At 34.1% G+C, this 17200-nt stretch overlaps 1 protein-coding gene across 4 annotated transcripts in view; it reads left to right on the forward strand.

The window, feature by feature from the left end:
* Window positions 1–17200, forward strand: part of SWT1 (SWT1 RNA endoribonuclease homolog) — a 181378-nt gene that overhangs the window by 54485 nt on the left and 109693 nt on the right. For all 4 annotated transcript variants that reach the window (XM_069074419.1, XM_069074421.1, XM_069074422.1 and 1 more), the window contains exons 11-14: window positions 1236–1384; window positions 3232–3395; window positions 10489–10627; window positions 15830–15975. In XM_069074419.1, the coding sequence (XP_068930520.1) occupies window positions 1236–1384; window positions 3232–3395; window positions 10489–10627; window positions 15830–15975 (598 nt within the window). The remainder of the gene's footprint in view (window positions 1–1235; window positions 1385–3231; window positions 3396–10488; window positions 10628–15829; window positions 15976–17200) is intronic.

The raw sequence follows: 17200 nt of genomic DNA on the forward strand, positions 1-17200 counted from the left end.
GTTGTTTTTGCTGCCCACTAAAATCTGAAATAGGTAGTCAGTATCAATCATTAAGCCATTTAAAATTCCATTACTGAAAATAGTGGCTTAAAATAAAAAATTTCTAGATATTTGTTTAATTCTCACCCTTACTCATAGCTGCCATTTTAATAAGTTAAAATTTCAAAGGGGAAAAGGAAGAATATAGAAAACCAGTAATATTTAATGTAAATAATTTTGATATTTTATTTATATTCAAAAATCTTTTAAAATTTGAAGTCATACTGTATTTAACTTAATCTGAAAAGATGCTATTTGTTTGGAATGTTAGATGAAACCTCGGGAGGCAGTTTGGTGTACATTTGGAGACTTGATTCTGTGAGACAAGGGAAAACCTGTTTTTCCTAGTTGTAGTTTAACCACTGAATTTACAAGTAGTAGCTTATTTTAAAATATTGTAGCCTTTAAAAGCTCTTTATTATATTTACTGTACTTGCTGGTATTTCCTGATATGAACAGTTCTGGTTAGGGTGTTAAAAATGCCTACTGTTCTATCTACACAATCCTCATTATGGTGTCCTTATTTTCCTTTTCTGTTTTTCAAATATTTTTATTTTGTTTTTACTTTTTCTATTTGCATATGTAAATAATCTTTGTGATCTTATATATGTTTTCACCATTGTATCGTTCCTGTTAGGTTTAAAAAAATTTCTCTTTTGTCCTAAAAAACTTTTAAGATTCTGCCTTCTAAAAGTTACCCAATTTATTGTAGAATTTTAAGGGTTCGTTTTCAAAAATACTAAGTGTAGTTGCTTTCTTTTACTTTTTTTTTATTTTGTTTTGGAGGGGGGAAGGCAAGGCAGTTGTTAAGTGACTTGGCCAAGGTCACACGGCTAGTAAGTGTGTCAAGTATCTGAGGCCGGATTTGACATTAGGTCATCCTGACTCCAGGGCTGGTGCTATATTCATTGTGCCACCTAGCTGTCCCCTGTAGTTGCTTTCTTATAACTTTATTGAAAAATATATTAGTTGAATGTTGAAGAGATATGAAATGAATAAAACTTTATCAGTTGCCTCTTTTTACATTCACAATTTTATGATTAACAGATTCTTTAAGAGATCTTTTTGTTTTTTAAAAATCACTGATCCTATCTAAGAACATTTGGTTTCTGAGTTCTGTTTTGTCATATTATTTTATGTTCTATTTGTAGTACTTTATTATACCATAACAAGGAAAAATGCAATTTTCTCCACAGGGATGATAGAAATTTACGTAATAAAAGCATAATAAGTGGTGTAAAATCACTCAGTAAAACAGAATTAAGTGCAGAGTTACTGACTCTCAGTCCCAAACCAGTAACTGTGGACAATCAACCACACGTTTCTGATCAGCCCGTCAAAGCAGGTTAGTGTTCTTATATTTATATTTCAATAAGCTACATATAACAGTCCATTTACAATAATCATTGATAGCTTGCAACATTTGTAATTGATATTTTTTGTCTAATTGAACATAATAGAGGTTCATATAGAATTCTCTTTCTGTTTTTAGTATAATGAGATGCTCATGTAAGTTGAGATATGTTATGTTTGTAACATAAGAACTAACTTTGAGTTTAAAAAATAAGCCTAAACTGGGTGGTTGTTTTTAAAAGCACATTAGCTACTTGGGGCAAGTTCAGTTGAGGTATAAGGTGACTTTCTATAGCTCTTTGACACAAAATATGTTTGAACATACAGTTTAAAAATAGTTTAAATTCTATGGAGGTCCTAAATTATGCGACTTTCAGTTTTAACAACTTGCTCTGAATATTGTACTCATTCAAATTGGAGGTTTTTGCAGGAATCCTATAATAGTACTACTTTTCATGCTGAATAAATAATGTAGAAACAAGGAAGATGGATGCTGTTGCTTTATCTAGTACTCATGAGGTAATCTAGTAAATGGAATGCTGGACTTGGAGTCAGGAAGACCTAAGATCCAGTCTTGCTACATGTACATAAAATGGGAATAATAATATTACTGACCTCATAGTGTTGTTGTGAGAATCAAATCAGGTAACTCGTTTACAATGCTTTGTAAACCTTCAAGCAATTTATAAATGCTAGCTATTACTGTTTACTAATAATAGTAGTAATGATTTTCCTATTTTTCTTTGACAAAATAATTTTTTCATCTTTATGAAAATACATGGTGGAACTTAACATCAAACCATACCATTGGTAATATCATTATATACATGGCAGCCCATCCCCCAATCTTTAATTTGATCACACATATTAAATGTTATTTATTTATGAACGTGTATGTGTGTGTGTATTCTGATCTTTTGCCCTTGAGGGTGAAAATTTTCAGTTTAACAAAATTAGAGGTACAGATTTTCTTAATTTGTTATATCTATAGGGTTATCATAGGTAAACTTCAAATATTATGAGTTTTACCATAGAGAAATTATATTTAAGGTTTTTAAAAAAATGTATCAATTAAGTGGTATCAATTAAGTTAAGATGAAAATTATTTAAATGAATGAATGAAAGGAATGGAGGGGAAATAGAATAACCTTTAACAGATTTGTGCATCTTTTAAGACAAGTCATCTTAGCTCTGGGCTAAGATCATAAAGAATAAATTTTTCATTGTTGAAGATTCATTAAATAAACATTTTAGAAGTAGTTTCATAATAATCCAAAGCATAGATATTAATTCTGATACCTTTATTAAAAGGTTATATAGCTTTTACCAACTTCAGAATAGCAGCGATAGTAGTCTAAAATCTAGACCCATTTGGGATTGTGACCCACACTTTAAGAAGCACTGGACTAGACAGTGCACAGATCTTAGATATCTACGGTAGAATAACTCCATTCAATTATATTTTTTAGTTTAAAAAAATTAAAAAGTGGAACCTGTTTGTAACATTAACATTTTAATTATACTTGTTATTTCTACATCTTGTGCTCAAGAGTATTTCTGCTGTTCTCTAGGAGCCATAATCAATAGACTTTTTTTTTTAAAGCAATTGGGGTTAAGTAACTTGCTCAAGGTTACACGGCCAATTATTTTGTGTGGGTGCCAAGTATCTGAGGCCAGAACCGATCCTGGGTCTCCTGACACTGGGTCCAGCGCTCTTACTCACTGCGCTACCTGGCCACCCCTACAATAGACTTTTAGAAAAAGAGATATATTATGTCAACTTGTCTATTACTAGCTATATAGTATATGCTCTTAATGCCCTCTATCTTTATTTTCCAGATGCAAAACTCCTAGAGAAAAACTGCAAGGGAAATACTATATCATCTGGAATGGCCATTCTACTTGAAAATATTAGTTCTGAGCTTGAAAAATGTCTTGGAACAGCTTTGTCTTCTATATTAGAAACAGAAATGAAAATTGCTTTTGGAGACCTCTGGCTAGAGGTGATTATTACAACTATAATTGACTGAAAATTTCTGATCAAAGTTTAAGAATATTGTTCTCAAGAAAAATTACTTAAGTGAAAGGATACTGACTTTAATGTGATTTAAAAATGCATATCTTTCTTGTTATTTTCTGGAAATTTTGAAATCACCTTTTCTGAAAATAAAAAAGTACTCTTTTTACTGTAAAGATGAATTCTCTTTTGGCAGAAGAGAGCATAGTTTCTGAATAACTTGCTTTAACCCCCCCCCCCCAAAGTAATCTTTAAAAAAAAAAAATATATATATATATATTTTCCCCACTTACATGTAAAAACAATTTTTAAAATTCTTTTTTTTTAAGTTTTGAGTTGCACATTCTGTCCATCCTTGAGATGGTTAAGCAGTTTATATAGGTAATACACGTGCAGTCATTTCATGCAAGAAAACAAACAAAAAAAGAAAGTGAAAAATGGTATGCTTTGATCTGTATTCAGAAGACATCAGTTCTTTCTCTGGAGGTGGATAGTATTTTTCATCATGATTCCTTTGGAATTCTTTTGGGTCACTGTATTGCTGAGAATAGCTAAGTCAGTTGTTTTTCGTATAGTATTACTGTTATTGTGTACAGTGTTCTTCTGGTTCTGCTCACTTCACTTTGTATCAGTTCATGTAAATCCAGGTTTTTCTGAAATCATCCTGCTTGTCATTTCTTATAGCACAATAATATTCCATTATAGTCATATGCCACAACTTGTTCAGCCATTCCCCAGTAGACGAATATCTTCCTCAATTTCCAAATCTTAACCACCACAAAAAGAGCTGCTATAAATATTTTTGTACAGATATGTTCTTTTCCCTTTTTTTCCCCCCAGTCTCTTTGAGATATAGACCTAGTAGTGGTATTGCTAGATCAAAGGGTATGCATAGTTTTATATGTATATATGATATATATCTATATTATATATCCTATATATAATATATATATTCATTTATATACCTTTGGGTATAGTACAAAAAAGTAATCTTAAAAGAACTTAGGGGTGAGTATGAGAAACATGGATATTCTTGTATTAAACTCTGAAAATATTTTCCCAAAACTAATTGTTTTGTTTTAATATTTACCAAGAATATATAACATTTAAATTGTAGCTAGCATTTACAGGTGTACCATACAACTCCATACATAAGTTGTCCCCAAATATTGGCTATACTTTTAAAATGCAATCTCTTTCAAAAAAAGAAAATATTTAGGTATGCATTGAAAAGTAATGCTAATTATAGCTTATATTCAAGTTTTCTATGCCGAATCATTTGACCATTAATCATATAGAAAGCTGTGTAATTAAAGGTTTAGTAGAAAAATATTTTGAATTTACCGTAGGTCCAAGCTTCCTTTGATCTGTAATCTCATGAAAATAGGTATCTGCCATCATATATGTAGATCACAAGCTGTGTACTTCTCAGCTTATAGATTTTTTAATCAATGTTTTAATTTTTACTTGATTTATTCAATGTTTATTTTTAGTCTTATTTTTACTCTCCCGTAGATCCTTCAGAGTGGATCTACTAGGTATACTAGGGACTTTCCTCTAGATGATCTTTTTATGTATTGTGGGTACCAGTGCAGCACTTGATCTGTTTATTTGTTATTTCTCATTATTGCTACATGACTGACTGACTCCCTTTCCTGATCATGTTTATACTGTATTATTCCTTATGTTATTTCAGTTTACTTTGTGCCCACCAAACATATTTCCATTAGCCTTTGGCTGTCTCCTTTTTTTATTATTTAAAAATTCTTATGTTTTAACTAGCAGTATCACTAGTTGGACCACACTATTTGGACCCTGCACAAAGTTATATGTCATAATAGTGATGAATACCCTTGATGACTATATGTCTCCCTTTCACATGCCTTGTTTGGTATTACTAATCAGAAGCCATTGAAGAAAACTAATAACTCTGATTGTATTTGTCAAGGAATTTTAGATGATCTTGTGGACATTGCTTAACCCTCTGTCCTGATCTGTCTTTTCTCTCTATGTTCTATCACAGGGTCATCTCGTGCTTTCAGTTATCATCCCTATGTAGATGACTCTCAAATCTGTATATCTATCCCTGATCTTTCTCATGAACCCTAGCCCCCACAAGGTTGTTAAGACTTTTCTACCTGAATGTCCAGTAGGTACTCAGTTTAACACAATCAGAACACAACTTACTATATTTTCTTCCAAAATCTCTTTCCTCCAAACTTCCATTATTTACATCAAGGCCACCACTGTCCTTCCAAGTTTTGTAACCTTGACTTTTCCCTCTTACTTCTGATATCTAATCAGTTGCCAAGTCTTGTAGATTCTGCTTTCACAGCATCTGTTACATCTGTCTCCTTCTCTCTATTCACATAGTTGGTAACTTAGTTATAGTCCTCAAAACCTCACCGCTGGGTTATTGTAATAACTTTAGAATTATTCTCCCTGCTTCAGTTCTCCTCTCTCCAGTACATCTTCTTTGTAGTTGCCAAATTGATATATCTAAAATTTGAATTCAGATGAAGTCACTCCTCTTCTTTAAAATCTCCAGTATCTCTCTATTACCTGTAGGTAAAATACAAAATCCTTTGTAGGACAGAACATGCTCTATAATATAGCTCCCACTTATCTTTTCAGTTTTGTTTCATGTTAGACCCCTTTATATACTCTCTCTTGTAGTCAGACTTGTCCTGCTAACTATTCCTCATGCTCAACATTTCCACCTCTGCCTTTCAGTTCTTCTGTGTGTGGTTCTTCAGCATCTGAAATGCACTTTACTCAGTTCTCTCTTTGAATCCTGAGCTTCCTTCAAAGTAGTTCCTTCAGGAATAAGCTATTAGATTGCTCCTAATCTCTCCAAGATGATAGTGCCCTCCTCTTGAAATTACTTGGTGAATTTTTGTATTGACTTATGTCTCTATACTGACGTGTAAACTCTTTAAGGGCAGGTACTTTTATTTTTGCCTTTGTATTCTTATTGCTTAGTGCAGTGTTTTGCATACTAGAAGAGCCTAATAAAAGTTTGTTAGATTGAATTAAATTATTGAATCTAAGATAATGCATGAGAAACTTTGTTGGCAGACAGTTTTTAAAACTATTCTGGGTCTTTTTTTTTGGTTAATCAACAAATACAGTAGAATTTTAGAGTCTCCTTACCTTTCTGTCAGTTGTGTGTCTGTGAATATGTGATCAGTTACAGAACACCATTTTCAAAAGTTTATTTACTTTATATTTTTATCAAAGCTATCTTTCATACTCTTATGTTAATCTTGAGAAAATAGGTATATGGGTTGGTAGTTATTTTTATGTTCTTTATATGCCCTTTTGGAGGTAGTAGTATGTGGTATTTTCTTTTCTTTTATTGTTTAATTATCCTTGAGTTATGTTATAAAACAAACCTTCAATTCTTCTAAGAGTTGGGTCTCAGACTAAGCTTTCTCTGACTCATTCTGACTTTTAGTTCTTGTCACTTCTTGTTGAGAGTGAGATAAAACTGTTGATAATCTTCTTTATCCTCCTGTGTATTGTTACATAAATGAATCTGAATTGTAAATACCTTGTCCCTAATAAACATTTATTTGCTAATTTATAAGTTATAGAGAGTGTTACGTGTTAATAATAATATCATAAAATTTAAACAAAGATATTAAAAAAGGATGAGATAAAGATGAAATGATACATTACCTTAGAGTCAATAGGGAGTTACTGGAGTTTATAACTGAAATAGGAGGGTGATATGGTCAGACCTGTACTTTAGGACAACTTTGATGGATTGGAGTAGGAAGGGATTTGAGATGCAAAGACAAATTAGGAGGCTGTTTGGATAGTTCAAGTGAGAGATGATGAAGGCCTGAACTAGGGGGATTTGTTGTGTGAGAGATGGAGGTAGAAGTCACAAGATTGGGCAACTGATTGGGCAACATATCTAATGTGGGTTGAGGGGAAGTGAGGAGTTGAAGATGGCACTGAGGTAGTGAACACGTGTGGCTGAAAGATAGTGTCGCCCCTGACAAAAGTAAAGAAGTTGGAAAGAGGAATGGGTTTTATGGGAAAGATATGCAATGAGATCTGCAGGGCAGACTGATGCCCATTCATCCTGTGATACTCTGTCCTACTCAACACAAAGAATGAGGGTAGGGGTAGGGGATTTGTAGATAGGAAAGGGGAGGAATGAGACTCTTACTTTCTTTTTTTTTTTTTTTAAAGCAATTGGGGTTAAGTAACTTGCTCAAGGTTACACGGCCAGTTATTATTTCTGGGTGTGGTGCTGAGTATCTGAGCCCGGATTTGATCCAGGTCATCCCGACACTGGAGCCGATGCTCTTACTCGCTGAGCCACCTGGCCGCCCCTAAGCAATTGGGGTTAAGTAACTTGCTCAAGGTTACACGGCCAGGTGTTTCTGGGTGGGTGCTAAGTGTCTGAGCCTGGGATTCGATCTCCAGGTGTTCTCAACACTGGAGCCAGTGTTCTTACTCGCTGTGCTACCTGGCCGCCCCCGAGACTCTTACTTTCTAATCATTGTCCTGGGTTTCAGAGTCTGTCCTTGAGGCCAGCAGAGGGGGACCTGCCAGAACCTTGAGGTGGTTAGGGACAGGGGTGGGTATTTTGGGGGAGGTAGGATTTTTCTAATGGCACTTTCACTTCTTTTTTTTGTGCATGTCTGGATAGTCATTCGGTTATTACTTGCCTGAGAGTGAGTATTACTTAGAAAGTCCGAGTTGAAAGTTTTTATAGCAGAGGGGAGAATTGGAATGGTGGATTGTAGGAAGATAACGGTAGATATGGTTGTATTGGAGACAATACCCATGGTTAGCTATTTCAGAAGGGTTGGAATGGAACTCATCATTCCCATCCCTTGATTTGTTTACCACATTCTTCTTGGAGCCAGCTCTTAGTGTGGAGACGTGTTCTGAAATATTCTTTTGAGTTTTCTCTCTTTGGAGACTTTTAAGCAGTGGCTGGATGACTACTTTCCAGGAATGTTATAGAATGGATTATTTTTGAAGGTATAGGTTTTTGGACTAGATGGCCATTGAAATCCTTTCCAAGTTGAAATTTTGTCAGTCTATTATCCTTGCCCAATATGTCTGTCTGTCTGTTTGGTAAGGATATTGAGTGTTTTCTGGATAAGGTAATTTCTAGGTCTTTTTTATTTCTCCATTGTGACAACTGCTGTATATCACTTAAGCTTTTGCAGGGAATAATTATGCTAAAGGTCAGTATATTTTATCTTTTTCCATTTGCCATTTTCCAATATAACAATGGTATTTATTTATATAGTGGGTTAAGGATGTTAACACACATTATTACAACAACCCTGTGAAATAGGTGCTCTCCTTATCCTCATTTTACAAATAAAGAAACAGACTGAGAGAAGTTAAATCATTTGCCCTAGGTCACACAGCTAGTAAGTATTTGAGGCAGGATCCACACTCAGTTCTTCTGACTCTTAATTCCAGCACTCTTACCCACTAAGCTGTTTCAGTGATTTGTTTCAATAGGTCACTTTGAAGCTGTTATTTGTGTGTAGGGCCTTTATCCTTTCATCTGATTTAGTGTTATTTTTGATCTTTAATCCATCTAGTTGATGATTATACACAGCTTGATTCTGATATGACTCAAAAAATCAGCTTATCATTTTCTATCTGTGAAAATATAGTTAACATCATTTTTGAGATTGTTTACTGCTTGTTATGTCTGTAACCTTCTGATTTCGTTTTTAAAGAACATTTTAATGATATATAGGTGCAAGGCTTCCAAATAGACTTTAAGTCCTAGGCTTTTTTCATTTCCTAAACCTGAGTCATACTTTTCCAGCATTCCATTCTGTCTCACTTTACATCGAAGTCAAAAAGACTTTCAGAGTACATGTTGACTTGATGTGGAAGATCTTGTCAAGTTCTTAGTTTTTGTATTTTATTGTAACAGATATTGACACCTGAGCTTCATTTATTTTGGGGGTTACCATGGTGATTATGCTTAAGAGAATTAAAAGACAAAGACGACAAAGTGTCACATGAAATTGTTTCTTATTGTCTTTGAGCTCATGATGAAACCAACTATACCAACTCTTTTGTTTGTCTCTTCAGACTGAACCTCTCAGATATTCTTCAGTTAACTATAATATCCTTTTGTCTTCTAATTTCACTTGTCATGAGAATTTCAATATTGACTGTTCTAAAGAATATGATTATCTTTGTTCATTGGATATAGATTTTGCATTTAGAATACAAAGTTCTATTAATGTTTATGTGCTTCCTAAAAAGTGGTTCTTAGTATTCTCTGCCCTTTTCTGCCACTCTTATTAATAATGATGAGAACTATTTAATTTTTTACTGTTATTATAAGGTTGTGTAAATGATATTTCTTTTAAAGATTCACTATATTTTGCTAATTGTCATCATTGTGGTATAGTTTGCCATATAATAGATTGTAGAGTGTCAAACTCAGCGCGAGAGGTTTCTAAAGATGGATTTTGATGAGCCAGTTGTCAAACAGTAGACATAGGGAAAGCCTTTGCTTACTGATGTTTTAGAAATGTAATGTACTGAAGGAAACCATCCATTTACCATGGATTCATGACGTATTCGCCATACATGGCAAGTGGTGAGCATTCAACAACTTGTGTCTATAAAGACTAGTTTTTTTCAGTGATTTTGAAATTTTGAAACTTGTTTTTACTAAGTTAATCAGATGAGATGTTGATTAGTACTGTGACAACTAAAATGATGGTGGAGAGCTTATTCATAATAACAAAAGTTTTTAAAATATTGAAGTTTAATAATTATTCAATAAGCAGTTTATTAGCATTTATTATGTGCCAGGCACCATGTTAGATATTGGTGCTACAAAGAGAAAACAATGACATTCCCTGTCTTTAAGGAGCCTACATTTTAATGGCAATGCATAAATCTCCTCAAGATACATATAGAATAGATTGAAGGCAACTGTAGAGAAGAAAGCATTAGCTTATGGTTAGGAGTAGAGGTGGGAACCAGGAAAGGCCTCCCTCAGGTGGTGGCATTTGGAGCTGAATAGTAAACGTACTCTGAATTTATGTTGACTTTTTTTTTAACTACAGATGGTATACTTCAAGCCCCCTTGGACACTTGCACATTTATTACAGTGTTTTAAAAAACACTGGTTAGCTGTTTTTGGATTAGTTGTGGAGAAAAACTTGCTTATGACCATTGAGAGCCTATATGAAAGTCTTTGTAAAGGTAGGAATCTTTCATTTTTCTAAGTTACATTGGTGTTTCTTAAAATGTTTGATTTAAATTGCAATTCTTTTTCAAGGGATTGACGGATGAGTAGATGTTTTATATTTGGTCCTCTTTTTTTCTTGCTTTACACTGTATTCCTGGGTAATATGAGTTATTCCCATGATTTCAGCTGTCACCTTGATGGAGAAGGCTTCCACATATGTACATCTAGCCCTAATCTTTGTCTTAAGCTTTAGGTACACGTCTCCAGTGGCCTATGAATAATGTTTACCTAGATGTTCTATGGACACTTTAAACTCCTTATGTCTAAAACTGAAGTTAGTATCTTTCCATCAAGATCTTCTCTTGGTAACTTTCTTATTTTCATTGTCACTACCCTTTACTGAGTCATTCATATTTTAGATTTCATTGTTAACTTGGATTTTTTTCACTTTTACTTCTCATATCTACTTAATTATTAAATCATGTCAACTCCACTGCTGCAGTATCTCTCACATCTCTCGCCTTTCCACTTCCACTGTTAACAATTTAGTATGGGCTCTGATTGCCATTCACTTGGACTATCTTATTAGCATCTTGCCTGGTCTTCCCATTTTTTGTCTTTAAACTCCATTTCATTCTTCTTCCAGATTAATTTTTTAATCTGGGCAGGTCTGATCACATTACTCCTCTGCTCAAAGTCCTTTAATGATTGCCTGTTTCCTTTTGAATAAAGGTTATGCTTCTCAGCCTGGTAGCCAGGAGCTTAAACAATTTGGAAACACCCTACCTTTCTAGCCTTATCTTCCCCCATCCAATCAGTGTTATATCCAAAGTAGATTGTATACTTCCACCTATGCACAGCTTATACTACTTTACCTCTGTGCCTTTACTTATGCTGTTTCTGAGGCCTGGAATATTTTTCTCCTCACTTAATGCCATCTTCCCTCCCCTCCTTCTCAGCTTATTAAAATCCTACCTTTTAAAGCCAGCTCAAATACTACTTTATCCATGAAGCCTTCATTCATTGTTCTAAGAAACGATCATCTTATTTCAAGTTCTTTCTCTACCATTGACCTTGTATAGAAATTATTTTCTTTTATATTTTTTGAATTGTAGCTAACCTATGTATGTGTTTTATTACCCTTTTATACTGTGAACTTCATGAAAACTGAAGATCTTTGTAACCACCTCACTCACCCCTCATTCCTAGCACCTAACACAAATATTCTCTTTGCACATGATAGACAGCTAATTATTGTATAGGCCAAGATTTGGGAATACACATTTACCCTAGCCAGATTGAATCCCGCCAACATTTATTAACCACATACTATATACAAGACAATGTGTTAGGTTTTTGGGCTACAAAAATAAAAATAAAACAGTACCTTTCCTCAGAGGGCTTATGTTCCACTGGGGATGGGAGTAGAGAACTTAAACGTACCTTGTTAAATGAATACATATAAATAGAATGTACAGTTATCCCTTCCACATCGCAGGAGTTAAGGGTGCAATACTTCTGTGATTTGGAAAATTCACTTAAAATATTTTGGCCCTCACTGTTTGCCAGAGAAGTCTGAATTTTTTCTTTTACTTTTATGGGGTGTTAATATGATATTCTACATGTATTTTATGCATTTTTGAGTTTCTAAACTTTTTTTGTGTTGTCTGCTGGCCTTTATGTGTCCTGTCATGTATCTGCTGCTTCTGCATAACTCCCCTAAATTCCCACTTAATTTCTTATGCCAACCCACAATATATTGAAACCATTATGGGGAAAGTTGCAATCTGGAAAAGATAACTGTACTTAGAAGAAGCAGAGAGAATTTAAAGGGTCTGAGAGGTAGATTAGAGGTGGTTTCAAAGAATTGACACCTTGAAGAAAAGATAAGGATTCTGAGAGGCAAAGATGATGAAAGTATGTATTTTAGGCATCATGGTTGTTGGTTTGTGCAAATCCGTTCAGGCAAGGATGTGGAATGTTGAGTGTGGGGGGGACATCTAGTCATCCATTTTGGCTGGAATGTTTTGTAGTTGTGTTTATATAAGCCTTGAGTGTGTATTCATAGGTTAACACCCACGTGCTTTATGCATATTGGAGTTAATTTTGAAGAGAATTTCTCTTTCCACTATTTTCTTTTTGTTTTTGGTAGTACTGCACAGAAAGGTGATTATAGTTCTTAGAAATTTTTTTCTGTCCCATTACTTAAGAGTTTTAATTGCGTCAGTTAATTTTATTGCTGTTTTGCAATTTTGCTATTTTATTGCTAATTTACCAAAATTTTAGTATGTTATCTTGTGTTTTTTTATGTTTGTGGTTACATTGATTTTTATTTAACCTGGTCATTGTTCAGGATCCCATTTAACTCTATCCTTTGTCCTTCCTGAAGTGTTTTGTTAACTTAGTTTTATAAAGGATGTATTTATTTCTGGTTTTTTAATATCTGCATATACTTTCTTTGTTTGCTAGTACATATTCAATTTTTGTAAAGGTACTGTATAATGCTGAATATTAAGTCTATTCATTAATGTTCTTATTTAGATAATATTCTTATTAAAAAGTTTTTTAGCTTCAGTTTCCAACATTCTATTCAGTTCTGTGTTTTTTTTCTTTGTTAGATTTATCTAGCTCTACAAGAGGAACAGTAACTTTTCCTCCAATAATATCCCTTTTGACAGTGTGAATTTTTCTTACTGCTTTGTCTGAAATCATAATGCAATGCTTGCCTTTTTTGGAATCAGTGTGTGTGTGTGTGTGTGTGTGACCAAATGTATTTGTTCATAGTAAATTTTGTTTATCTATGTCTTTTGATTCAGTGGCTTCATTTTTTTTTTTTAAAGCAATCGGGGTTAAGTAACTTGCTCAAGGTTACAGGGCCAGTTATTTCTGGGTGTGGTGCTAAGTATCTGAGCCCAGATTTGATCCCCAGGTCATCCCAACACTGGAGCCGGTGCTCTTACTCGCTGAGCCACCTGGCCTTCCCAGTGGCTTCATTTTTAAATGTGTTTATTGCCTGTAGCAAAATATTTCTTATTCATTCTGCCTTTTTTCTTTCATTTTATTGGGGAATTTAATTCATTCAGATTAAATTCATTGTTTTTTTCCTCATTAATTTTTATTTATTTTAATGCCATCTCATGTATGTCAAAGACTTGTTCCCAATAATTAGCTGTGCTAATACTAATTTGATTCCAATCTACTCCCCAAGGCTCGCCTCTTTTCTCCCACTGTTTACTCTGCTGTAGTTGAGGTTATTTCATTTTGTTTTACTTTTATAGTAAATATAATTTGGATGACAAATATGCATCTAGACATCATCATGCTTTCCAACCCAAATTAAAGCTATTTTTTAGTTTATATTTTATGGTAGTAAAATAATAATTATGTAACTGAAATAAGGTTGTTGAAGAGCTAAAATTTAAGTACTACCTATGAAACTTTTAAGGGATTTTATGAAATTGAGCATGAAAAATTAATGCATTTATCACCCATAGTAGTATAAGGGAAGTAGAAGTTGAACCCTAAATAACTGAAAAACTAATAATGTTCCCAGAGAAATTGAGGGTAAAATGTTGCTTGCAGTTGTCAGACACTGTTGTTCCATCTGTCGTTTTTTGCTTAGCTACTTTTATTTGTTAAAAGGTAGGGTTCATTTGTGGGGTGGGAGGTGGTTATGGTGGGGAAAGAGTGGAGTGCTGAAGAGAGAACTAGCAGTATATCCAGAAATGACTGTGATGTTAAAAAAATAAATAAAAACAACAGAACACTGAAGGGGTAAAAAACTTACTTTTGCAAAGGAAAACTTATTTTTGCATTTAGCGTCTTTATTTTAATTTATCACCTTGATGATTATCTGATCACTTGTGGGGAATGACATACATCATTTTATCACTCAGGCAACAAACTTTTATTAAGTGTCTACTGTGTATCAGGTGTAGTACTAAGTGCAGGGAATAGAAAGAAAGGTCCTTACCTCGGTCACCCCACCCCCATTATAATGGTGAAGTCAACATGCAAATAAATATGTGCATACAGGATAGCTACATAGTAGATGGAAGGTAATATGAGAGGGGAAGGCACTAGGAAGGCAGGATAGGGGGTTAAAAAGACCACCTACAGAAGGTAGAATTTGAGCTGAGTTGTGAAGAAGATAAGAAAACTTAAGAGATGGATGTGAGTGGACAGAGCATTCTAGGTATAAGAGATAGCCAGTACAGTACAAAAGCACAGATGCAGAAACTGGGGTATTGTTTGAGGAGCAGTAAGTAGGCCAGTATAATTGGATCAAAGGATGTGTGGAAAAGGGAAGATTGGAAAGGTAGGAACAGCCCAGGTTATGAAGAATTCCAAATGCTGAACAAAGGAGGGAGACTAGATTGAAGGCTGTTGAAATAGTGCAGGTGAGATACGGTGAGAGCCCAAACCAAGGTGGTGGCTTTGAGCATGGAGAGAAAAGAGGCATATACAAAAGATATTGTGAAGGTAGAAATGACAGGATTCATTAACAGATTTGGATATGAGTGGTGAGGGTGAGGAATTGAGTGTGATATCAGATTATTGGTCTGGGTGACTAGGAGGATGGTGATGCCTTTAAATAGTGATAGGAAAGTACAACGAAGGGTAGAGTTTGGGGAAAAAGAGAATTAGTTCTGCTTTGAAAGTGCTGAATTTGAGCTTCATTTGGGAAATCCTGTTAACATTGTCCAAAAGGTAGATGGTAATATGACTAAAGCTCAAGGAAGAGAGACACACACACACTATGGATATATATGTTAATCTTTGTAGAGATAATTGAACCCATGGGAGGTAAGAAGATCACCAAGTGAGGGATTATAGAGCCAAAGAGAAGGAACCCAGTTAGAGCTTAGGTGGAGACACTTAAAAAGATAATTTTTTTTCTAGGAATTTAGAAAGAGTGGAGAGGTAGAGGATGATAGCTTACATGGATAGTAGGGTCTTTATTTTTATGATGAACCTATTAGGTAATTGTATACATTATTAAAACACATACCTCCAAAGTGACTTTGTTGATTCTTTGCTCACTTAATTTTTGACACCAACTGGTCAAAGTTGGAATCTAGTATAGATTTAGCATATGTGCATCTGTTTTTAAAAAATAATTAACATTAATTAGCTTCCTGAGTATCTGTTTCATTGATTTATAATATGTATGATCTCTAATAACAACTTTGTTTTTTAAAATTTCTTGACATCAGCTAAGACAATGGACTTGGCAACAACTAAATTTCTGCTTCAGGATTCCAGACATTTGTTACATGCTTTTAGTACAAGGTCAAACTATGATGGGATTCTGCCACAGGCCTTTGCTCAGGTGAATCAACTACTTCAAACACTCTCCGAGGTAAGATGCTTTTGGAATGCTTTCTGAAACACGGGTGCCAATAAATGCTTAATACCTATCTAAGTGCTGTATTTGATAAGTAATAAATGAAATATTTTTTCTAATTCTAACTTGTTCTATAGCCCTAAAGGTAGCTGGAAATATTAGATGAATTAAAGAATAAATAGGCAAGCGGTTCTAGCTTTTAGTTGTATTATGTATTTTATTCTTTCAGAGAAGAAGGGTTCACAATGTTAAGCATATACTTTAATTCATTTTTGGAGAGACAGCTCTGATTATTTATCATTTTATTGTTTCTCCTATGTAAGAAACTTACTATCAATTTAATTCTTGAGTTAGAATTTAAACCCCTGCTGTTCTGATCCTAAATTCAAAAAACTGTAAGAAATTTGATGCATTTAAAGTGTATACAAGCTAAAGGTAGCTCAGTGTACCCATAACTGTGAAGTTAGACACAGCAGATGCAATGTGAAATTGCCTTCCTTCTCTGTTGTTTTGTTCTCTCCTAAGCCCCAACTTAACTAGGTTTTCTCTTTGATTTTTATGGCTAGTTAAAATCTATTACTTACCTTCTGAGCTAAAGGAGGAAGTGATGATCATGAACCTTATCATAGTTAAAGGAGGAAAATATTAACCAGTGTATCATTTTTTATATTCTTGGAGGAGATGTATATTCTGTAATGATTTTAAAAACAGTATTTTGTTTTGCTTTGTTATTAATTTTTAATTGGTCTCTGAGATCATCATACTGCTGATGTAAAATATATTCTTGGAAAATAAGACTTCTGTAGCCTCTTGTAGGGAAGAGCAGAACCAAGACTATAAGAGGTTATTGTTTGGTTTTTGTTTGTGAATTGTTTTAAGAATACTTCATTACCATTCACATCAGTGTCATAGTAGCCATTTTAACTAGAGATAAGAACAGGGACTAAACGTGTGATTTCATAAGTATAGGGAGCTCCCGAACAAAGAATATTTTTGTACCAGTTGCAGGTGATACTTTCTTTTCAACTTACAGGCTTAAAGTGTTGCCTCAAACACTGAGAAATTAAGTGGTTTGCCCAGGGTCACAAGTCATTATGTGTTCAAAGCTCAGCTTAAATCCATGTCTTTATGGATCCAAGACCTTCTCTCTAACCAGTACAGCATGCTGCCTTTTGGTCATTAGTATATCCTTAATGGGTCATTGAAATAATTAGACAAAAATGTGCTAACTGCTTTCTAT

This window comes from Petaurus breviceps, unplaced genomic scaffold (genome assembly GCF_028583685.1).
Source record: "Petaurus breviceps papuanus isolate PSGF00001 unplaced genomic scaffold, PetGlider_PUasm1.0 90895, whole genome shotgun sequence".
Classification (NCBI taxonomy): Eukaryota; Metazoa; Chordata; class Mammalia; order Diprotodontia; family Petauridae; genus Petaurus; species Petaurus breviceps.